The sequence below is a fragment of the Lagopus leucura genome, unplaced genomic scaffold, assembly GCF_019238085.1.
Source record: "Lagopus leucura isolate 7727_CA_CO unplaced genomic scaffold, USGS_WTPT01 236-4_obj-0_obj, whole genome shotgun sequence".
Classification (NCBI taxonomy): Eukaryota; Metazoa; Chordata; class Aves; order Galliformes; family Phasianidae; genus Lagopus; species Lagopus leucura.
The window spans coordinates 25864-35925 of record NW_024966897.1 but is presented as its reverse complement, the minus strand read 5'-3'; the positions used below and the strand labels follow the sequence as shown (position 1 = coordinate 35925).

Below are 10062 nucleotides of genomic sequence, written 5' to 3'. Positions count from 1 at the left end.
GCGGAGAGCTGGGGGTGTGAACGGGTGTGGGGGGTCTGCGTGGGTTTGGGGACACGCGGGGATTGGGGGATATATGGGGATGGGAGGGTTCCAGGGGCAGCACTGATCTGGGGACCTGCAGGGACTGATGAGTGTTGGGGACACAGTGGGTAACCATATTTGGCAGCCAAGTTTGGGGCACCCGTGGATTTGGAGCACCCATGGGGACGGCAGAGATTTGGGGCAGCCATGTGGACAGCAGAGATTTGAGGACCTGCAGAGATTGCATGGGTTTGGGGGATAAATGGGACTACCAGGGTATGGGAGGGTTCCAGGGGCAGCATTGATCTGGGGACCTGCAGGGACTGATGGGTGTTGGGGGGGACGACACAGTGGGTGCCCAGATTTGGCACCCAGATTTGACAGCAAAGTTTGGGACACTCATGGATATGGGGCACCCATGGGCAGCAGAGATTTGGGGCACCCATGGGGACAGCAGAGATTTGGGGACCTGCAGAGATTGCATGGGTTTGGGGGATGTGTGGGACTACCAGGGTTCCTGGGGGCAGCACTGATCTGGGGACCTGCAGGGACTGATGGGTGTTGGGGGGGGACACAGTGGGTACCCAGATTTGGCACCCAGGTTTGGCAGCCAGGTTTGGGACACTCGTGGATTTGGGGCACCCATGGGCAGCAGAGATTTGGGGACCTGCAGATTGCATGGGTTTGGGGGATGTATGGGACTACCAGGGTATGGGAGGGCTCCTGGGGACCTGTAGGGACTAACTGGGGAGGGGGGGAGGGGGACACACAGTGGGTACCCGGGTGTGGGGCTCCATGAGGACAGCAGGGATTTGGTGACTGAAGTGGACAGAGCCTATATGGGGAACTTGAAGGGACAGCAGAGATTTGGAGACTCACAGGGACAGCCTCAGTACTGCAGACCCATAGACACACCCTGGCTATGGGGTAACCCACATCCCGGTGGTAACCGTTTCATCCCAGGTCACTTTGCAGATTTTGGGGTTCCTGGTTTGTGGGGTCCCAGGGGTCACACAAGCCCCCACCGCCCTGGGAGCCCCACAGGTGTTCTGTGCCACTGGAGATGGTAAATGGAGCACAAAAAAAGCCTCAGAATGGAGAGTTGGGGAAAGCCCAACTGCCCCCTTTTTCCTATGTAAAGTTCCCAGCAGGGAAAACGTGGAAAAGTGAAAATGAAAATGAGCTGGGGCCATTTTCCAGGAATTCCTGGTAACGAGCAGAGGCTGCTGGGACCGTCCCCCAAACCCTTCCCTCCCCCCCCCCCCCCCCCCCCCCCCGTCCCCCCTCCAAATTGTGCCCCGCATCCCCTTGGTCCCAGCAGCAGACCCCAGAGGGTCTGTGGTGACGGTGGCTTTGGGGTGCTGCCAGCAAGACAACCACAGCCCTCTGCAAACCTCTTTATTTCCGTCTGTGTGGGTTGTCTTGAGGTCTGGGGGCTGCTGTGCCCCTGCACACCCACCTTAGGGTGGCTGCAGAGGCCAGCTGGGGGGCTGTGGGGGTACGGCACGCTGTGGGGGGGGTGAAACTGGCAGGGGACAGCCCACTGCTGCCCTTCTCTCTGCCCTCCAGCTGCAGCTTCACCCTCTGTACCATGGCTGTGCCACGCCGGCCTTCATCCACCTCCTCTTCCTCCTCATCCTCGCCGTCCTCCCTGGGTTGCTCGCCCGTGAGCCCCCCTCCTGCCATGGCGTGGCCACTGAGGAGCCCAGGGGGGCAACGGGGGCCCAGCGGGAACGGCTCCGATTTGGGGAGCCCCATGGGAGAGGAGGGTCCCAGCTGGGGGGGCAGTAGTGATGTGGGGTGCGGTGGGGGGTGCAGGACGGGGAAGGGGGTCCATTCCCTCAGCGGGGGAGGCAGCAGCGGGCAGGGGAAGGCAGCCAAGCGGGGGAACTCTTCGGGGCCCCCTAGGCGGCAGCAGGAGCCCCCCAGGCACGGGGGGGACACGGTGCTCAGCCCTGTGAGTGGCAAAGAGACAGAGCCTTGTGAGAGCCTCCGGGCACTGAGACCCCCGTGTGCACCCCACACCAGCACCCACGGCCCCCCCCTTCTCCCTGCTGCAGCCACTGGGTGCTGCTGTGGGACCGGCAACGGCCGTGGCCCCGCTTGCATTGGGCTCTGTGCCTGCACCCAGGGGGAGAGCTGCGGCACCCGTTGGCCCCCAGCCACCCATTGCTTCCGACCCCCACCAGTGACCACCATCATTCCCAGGACGGGCACACTGTGTGTGTCTCTTGCCTGATGCACTTGGGCCGTCAGTGCCCCACACTTACGGGATTTCTCAGGTGCCTCAGGGAGCAGTGGGTGCCGGGGACCACAGTGCCACGCCAGCGGCTCCGCCAGCGTCCGCCGGCTCAGCAACGCGTTCTGCAGCAGCTGTGGGGGACAGATGGGGACGTGGCAGTGGTGGGGATGAACAGCCGTCCCCAGGGCTGTCCTCGCTGTGATGGGACTCTACCTGGCTCGGCAGGGCGGGGGGAACGGCGCCTGCCAGCAATGGGGGGCAGCGCAGGTCCCACAGCGGGCAGTTGACGAAGATGAGTTTGCTGAAGTTGAATTTGTAGGTGAAGCGTTTGCCCTTGGTCTTGTGCAAGATGCGCTTGTTGTAGTAATACCTGGGGGTGGGGGGGGGGGGGATGGTGGGGTGTTAGCAGCGTGGATGGATGGAGAGATGGATGGAGGGAGAGATGGACGTATGGATGGATGGATGGATGGAGGGATGGGTGGATGGATGGGATGGGTGGATGGGTGGGTGGATGGACGACGGACACGCGAAAGCTTTGCATAAATTCCTCCCCATCACAAGCTGAGAACCAAGAGCTCCCAAACCACATCCCCACTGTCCCACTGTCCCCATGCAGGTGGGCTGTGCTGCATGGAGGGTCAGGGCCAGGTGTTCCTGCAGCACCACATCCCCGAGGGCTCTCCGTGTTCCCAAAAGCTCTCCGTGGACCCGGCAGCACCTGAGAGCTCGGCTCAGCTTGTCGTAGTTCATTTGGGGTTTGCACTTCCGCCGGCCCCACAGCCGTGCCACCTCGTCGGGGTCCTTGATGACAAACTCCCCGTACTCGCCCTGCTGCCAGGCAATGACATGGCGGAACTCCTCCTTCTGCAACAGCTCCAGGATGAAGTGCCAGAGCTGGATCTGTCGCGAGCCAGGGCTGGACTCGGCCTTATACGCCCAATCTGGGAAGGCAAGCCCTGCAAGGTGGGCAGTAGCTTAGAGCCCCGGGACTGGGGACATCACCCCCTATCTGGGCTCTGCCCAGGGATCACAGCCATGTCCCCAGACCAGTAGGCAGCCTTAGGGTCTGTGGGGAGGACCACGGTTCATGCAGGATGGTCCCAGTCGCTCCCAGTGGGGCTGTGCTGGTGCTCACCTGGTACCCAGTAGGAGCCAGGCAGGGCGGGCAGCCCCGGGGCCACGCAGCCACACTGCATGCTGCAGCCTGAGGGCATAAAGCAGAGGGGTCATGGGGGCAAGAACACAGCATCAGGGATACACCCAGCACCGGAGGATACATCCAGCACCAGGGGATGCTCCCAGTACCAGGGGTACACCCAGTACAGGGAGTACATCCAGCACTGGGTGATGCTCTCAGCACTGAGGATGCTCGCAGCATAAGGGGGTGCACCCAGCACTGCAGATATACCCAGCACCAGAGAATGCTTCCATCACCAAGGGATGCTCCCAGCAATGGGGATACATCCAGCACAGGGGCTGCTCTCAGCACTGGGGATGCGCTCAGCATCGGGGGATGCTCCCAGCACCGGGGAGGCTTTGGAAGCAGGAAGGACAGGTGGATGGGGGTGGCACCCCCCCACGAGTGCAAACCATCGAAATTCACCATTCCTTCCCTCTTTCAGAGCATCCAGGCAAGAGCAGAAAGCACAACCCCTCCAGTTCCCATGGCCACATCGTGCCCCACTCACCTGCGGTAACGTCGGGGACCCGATCCTAGGCAGTAGCACGTGGACAGGAGCGAGAGAAAACATCTGAGGGTCTTAGGGAGAACCACCTCCATATATAGAGGGAGGGGATGGGTAGAGAGTAAATCTTCTTACCCCCGGCAGGAAGCAAGAAATTGCTGGAAGGGCACAGGGGGAGCACCCCACACCCAGGGACTGCGGCTCACACTCCCCCTTTGCTCTGTGGCAGGGGGGAACTGGGGGCACAGAGCAGCCCCGTGCCTGGTAGTACCCGTGGTTTATTAGAAGGTGAATTGAGATTGGGTGAAATAAGGAGAAAGAGGCGATGGCAGAGCTGGGAGGTGGTGGTGATGGCCCTTATTTTGGGCTGTGGGTTCCACGTCGGCCCCGGCGCCGTCCCAGGAGGGTAAATAGAGCCGGGGCAGCACGGGCTGTTTGGATTCGAGCAGAAATGCAAACAGGCCCCTGAGAACAGCAGATACAAAGGGCAGGAGGCGAAGAACCGCCCCGAGGGCTCGCTCAGCACCGAGCAGTTATGAAAATGCCTCTTGCCTGTTCTTCCCTTCTTGTTTGCTCTCCTCATTTGCTTTGCTCTCCCCGCTCCTTTATTCTCCCTCATTAGCGAGCGCCTCGCCGCCGCTTTCATGTTTCTGTGGTCCCCGTGCCAAAGGTTGTGGGTCGGCGCTCCCCGGCTGGGCTGAACCCTTTGGGACCCCTGGACCTGGAGGTGTCACCCCGGGGTGCCCCCCTTTGGGATGAGGGACACCTTGAGCGGGAGGGGAGGGAGGTGATGGGCTCTCAATTGGGGATGGGAACACAACTGCCCAAGGGACACAAGCAGTGAGGTATCCCTGGGATGGGGACACAGCGCATGGTGCCGACCTCATGGGACCAAACTCGTCTGTCTGTCTGGGCTGAGGTCTGTCCAGGTTGAGGTCTGTCCGTGCTGGGGTCTGCCTGGATTCCTGCCCCTTTATCTCTCCCAAATCCCGCTCCAATCCCCTTATCTTGCTCAGCCCTCCCGGGCATCGCACGAAGCAGGCGGAGGTGAAGGGGCTGTTTGTTTAAAAGCATTAATGCTATTAAAACAAGCGGCTTAGAGGCCATCGGAAAAGCACGGAGCTGAGGGTCCGAGTGGGGCAGGCAGGGGGCCCATTCCAGGTGTGGGGCAGGGAGAGGGAGGCTGCCCACCCCATCCTCAAGGGGGGAAAACATCACCACCGCCTCCTGGAGATGTGCCCCGATTTCCCAGCGCCAGAGTCCCAGCACTGCTGAGTCAGACCCCAGCCCCAAATCCAGGCTCTGGTGCTCACAGTGCTGTTCCTCCTTCCCCCCATTTCCCTTCAATCTCCTTCCATTCTTCTCGTCTCCAGGGGCTGTGGGATTTAAAAGGTTTCGTACCATGGTCAAACAGAAACCCTAACCGGGGAGGGACACCGGGGACGGGGTGAAGGTCACCGCGGAAAGGCAAAGTCCTGGCGAGGGGACGGGGACGGGAGCTCAGCGCAGCCCCAGCGGACAGAGCAATGCCTTCCCCATCCCCGCTCTGTCCCCGCTGCAGGAGGTGCTGCGGGAATTCAGTGCTGAATCGTTAAGGATCCCTTCTCGCAAAGCAGAGCTGGGACGGGAGCAATGCTGGGGCACTGCATAGGGCAGCGCCAGGCGGGATGTGGGGACGGGACGGGGACAGGGAGACAGAAGTGGTCTGGGAGCATCCCCACTGCCTGAGAACTGCTGTGACAGTGCCCTGCCAATGTGCAGGATGGGATATTGGCCGGGATGCAGGATGAGATATCGCAGCTCCCATCCCCTGAGCCTGTTCCTAATCCCCAAAGCTCTTTGAGGTTTTCCCTCGCTGCTGAAATCCGCTTCGGTGCAGGCAGCGAGCCGGGTGGATGCGAGCAGTGCGGGATGCTCAGCCAAAGAGAAGCCATCCCCCAAATTTCCCTCTTTTCCCCTTTTCTCCCTTTTTCTCTCTCGCAGTTCATCCAGCAGAGAGACGCAGCTCACCTGGAAGTTCCCTGCGGGGCGAGAGACCTCGCTCTGCAGCCATCAGTGACCGACCGAGGCCGAAGGCACAGAGCAGCCTCGGCAACACGAGGCCACCACCGCCGCAGTGACCCCAAACACCCACCGCCAACCCTGGGGACGTCCCAGCACGAGGACAGCCATGGGACAGGTGTGGGACATTGGGGCTGGGACCCTCCCCTCCCCCTTTCCCTGATGCTCTCCTACCTCCCGGTTGCCGTGCTGCATCTGCCTCCCCCAGGCGCTCCCCTCCACTGTCGCCCCCGACCCGATGCATTTCGTCGCGTGCGGCGTTGGGGTTACTTAAAATGAAAACCCAGTCCTCGGCGCTCCCGGGAGGGCGGCCGTGGCTGCGAGACAATCGCGTTAACCCCTCACCGGCCACAGGCTGCCGACCGCTGCCGCCGCCTGACCGTGGCTCCCCCCCCATCCTCCTCCTCCTCCTCCTCCTTCTTGCAGGCAGTGGGGCTGCCCAGAGACCCCCGCACCCGTCCCTGGGGTCGCACGCAGCCAGGCCTGCGGCAGGGAGGCAATGGAGGAATGGGTGGATGGGGTGCCTGGGATGAAGCTCTCCATCCCTACAAACCCCCACACAACCCAGTGTGAAGCACAGAGACACCAAAAATGCCGATGCCTGCTGCGGCAAGCGGCTTTGAGCTCACTTCCAGCTCACTCCATTCCCCTATCCAAGCCCTCTGAAGTGAGACAAGGAGGTGCAAGAGGTGCTGTTGTCCCACCACACATCCCCATGGGACACTCCATGGCCCAGCAGCAATGGGGACAGCAGGGCTGGACTCTGTCACTGGTTCAGCTTCACTAGCACCAGGTACACCCGGTGTGTCCCCACGGCATGCTCCATGGTGCAGCACTGGGACATGCGTGGGGATATGTATGGGGATGCTGGAGCTTGGCACTGCTTCTTTCCATTGGCACCAGGTGCTGGATCCCTGCAGGCACACAGGGGATTGTGGCCACCTCACACTGCCTTTGGTACAGGGGTGTCCCCAGCGCCCCAGTGGGCTCAGCTCAGGTTCAGGCAGCAGGCGGCTGCCTCCTGATCAGGATGGGAGAAGCAGCGCCGGGGAATTAAATTCTGGGGTTGTTTTCTGGTTAAATCAACCGAGGCTAACGTGATGGAAAGCGGTGTGAGGGGGGGGTCCAGCCAGGCAGCGAGGCACAGGGCTGGGTGCAGGGGTGGGTGCACGGCTCAGTGCAGGGTTGGGTGCAGGGCTGGGTGCAGGACTTGATGCAGGGCTCAGCGTAGGGCTCAGCGAAGGGGTCGATGCAGGGCTGGATGCAGGACTGGGTGCAAGGCTCAGCACAGAGCTGGATGGAAAGCTCGGTGCAGGGCTGGGTGCAGAGCTGGATGCAAAGTTCAGTACAGGGCTGGGTGCAGAGCTGGATGCAGAGCTTGGCGCAGGGCTGGGTGCAAGGCTCGGTGCAGGGCTGGCTGCAGGGCTCGGCGCAGTGCTATGCACAGGGCTCAGCACTGCAGCACCCACAGCTCCGTGCCGCCCGCTCGATCCTTGCCGGAGCCAGACGGACGCGCCTGGGCAGCACATCGGCGGCGGTCGGGTGGAGCCCGCGCGTTTCTTGCCGATCCAGGAGCTTGCTGTGAATGCCCACCCATTGCGACACCCTGAACACGGCGGCAGCGTGCCAGTGCCCCGGGCGCTGTGTGTTTGCCTACCAAAGAGCCGTGCGGGCTCGGGCTCCTTTGCTTTCCCTGCCCTTAATTGGGAGGGATTGCCCGGGCGGCGCACGAGCTGTTCAGACATGAAGGGCTCCGGGGAGCGCAGCGCTGTGTGATGGGGAGTGCGCTGCCAGGAGCAGCCCTTCGCTCAGAGCCGCGCTCCCAGTCGGGCTCCAATGGCCCCCAATGCGCACCCCGTGTCCCCGTCCCACGGGATGCAGCCCCTAGGGTCAGTTTGGCACTTCTCATGGGTTAATCCCCCCCTTCCAGCAGACCTCGTGTTAAAATAACAACAAAGGAGAGGTGGGGTGGGAGAACGGAGAAGTAGAGGCTGCGGGCGGCCCCAGTAGATGGGGTGAGAGATGGGTGACCATAAACTGGAGCTGCCCAAGGTTTGGGGCAGCTGAGAAAGGGGAATGGCCATAAACATGGCAAGCGATGGCAAAAAGAAGGGAGAAGTGAGATGTGGGCAGGGGGAGTGAGACTGGGCAAAGGGGAGCGGGAGTGAGGTGAGAGGAGCAGAAGGACGGAGACAGGAGGAGAGAGGCAGCTGCAAGAGGAGAACGTGGAACCCTGAGGCGGATAGAGAGAAGGATAGGAGAAATGGCAGAGAAGGAGCGAGAGAGGAGGGAGGAAAGGAGAAGGGGAGGAAGGGGCGGCTGCGGGGCCGGGGCCGGGAGCAGCACGCGGCAGCACGCAGCAGCGCACGCTCGGCTCCGGTCACCGAAGCCTCTTCACGTCCCATTAGCGGCAATGGAAGGTGACAGCTGCGGATCGATAACAATCGCAGCAACAGACTCCGTGTAATAAACCCATCTCGCTCACATCGCCGCACCCCGGCCCCATCCGGCGCAGCTTTGGGTCCCGGGCTCAGCCCTCCTGCAGTGCTGGGCGGGGGGAGGTGGGCTGCAATGCCTGGGGGGCTGTTTGCATGGCCTGGTGTAGAAGAGGGATGGAAGGAGGTAGCAAGAGGATGGTGGAGATTTGGAATCGCATCGCATCTGTGAAACGCACCGTGGGAGCACCCTGAAACCAACCCCATGAGGGCTTTGGGGAGGAGAAGACATGAAGACCCCCCAGGGGTGGGATGAGCCCTATTCCCCCCCACACACCCCCCCTCGGCAGCAGCACCTCTGCATGAGGTGGGCTCTGCGCAAAGAGCTGAGCAGGGCCAGAAAGCAAACAGGAGAGACACAGCTGCCCATTGTGGGGAATCCCCACCTGCGTATGAGCATCCCCTGCACCGGGCATCCTTCTGCACAGCCCTAAAGGGTGGATGGCTTGGGGGGCCAAGCTGTCCCAGTCATGGTATCGGGATTCCTGACCCCATAGGGATGCTTCACTCCATGCACTGCGCTCTGCAGTGCAGCCTGTTGACCACCCCAACTGCTGCGGGGAGGACCAGAAGGTACACAGGGTGCTGGCTGGGGGTTTGGGGCCGTCTTCCAACACCCCCCCACCCCAAACACCCCCCTCCCTGTGGGTCCTCTATGCGGAGCGGAGCGAGAGCAGATAATGCAGCAGCCAAATGAGAACTGAGATAAAGCAATTACCTGATCAATACGGGTGAAATTGAGTAATCTAACAGATCAATAGCTCCGTCCCTCCCGCCCTACGCCTGGGCTGCGCGCGAGCGGCTCCGCACCGCCGGGACCCACGGAAGAAGGGGTCAAGGAGATGGGAAGGAGCAGAGGGAGAGAGCCCACCAGTTCCCTGCTGCAGTGAGTCCCCCTTCGAGGGGATTGCATTGGGGCTGGGATGGGGACACACAAATCCCAGGGTCCCATTTCTTTCCCCCTTCCCCCCCCCTCCCCACCCCCTGCCCCAAATCCACGTTCTCTGTTGGGTTGCAGCGCGTGCAGAGCAGGGCTGGGGGCTTTCCCATCGCCCCTGCAGGCTTTGAACTCCTATTTTGGCTGTGTTGGTGTTGGGGAGGAGGGGGAGCACCTGGCGGCAGCTGTAATCAGCTTTGCCATCAGCTCCGTGCTCCCAAAGAGCCGCTGGGGCCGCGCTGGAAAATTACCACTTTGATTTTACTGGAAGTTTCTAAACACTGAGCTTCGGTTTTCCAACTCGGGCCCAAACCTCCCCTTATTTTCCCTGGAAAGCAGACAGCGCTGCTTCAGAGGAACCGTCAGCAGAGCTGGGAGAGGGCTTCTTTAATCACAGCATTGGAAAAGCGTCTGCAGAGCTGCAGTTCTCCCTTTAATCAAGAGTTGGAAGAGCGGCCGCGGAGCTGCAGCATTCCCTTCGCTTCTCAGGGCTGCTTTCTGTGTAGGGGGAGCAAAGCATCACCCCCAACGCACGCCCCAATTTGGGGGGGGGATCTCTCCCACCGCCTCCATTGCCACAGCTCTGAAAAAGCAGCGCTGGGTTTGAATGGGAGACGCCAC

The 10062-nt window shown here is 61.6% G+C and overlaps 1 protein-coding gene across 1 annotated transcript; it reads right to left on the bottom strand.

Annotated features, from left to right (window-relative positions):
* Window positions 1-1480: 1480 nt before the first annotated feature.
* Window positions 1481-3467, bottom strand: LOC122192862 (ETS translocation variant 3-like protein; the record flags this gene model as incomplete). The annotated part of the gene is made up of 5 exons (XM_042893553.1): window positions 3399-3467; window positions 2982-3219; window positions 2477-2633; window positions 2292-2394; window positions 1481-1976 (listed from the first exon to the last, which is right to left on the bottom strand). Coding segments are annotated over exons 1-5 (1055 nt in total), but the record flags the coding sequence as incomplete, so codon positions are not given.
* Window positions 3468-10062: the final 6595 nt, after the last annotated feature.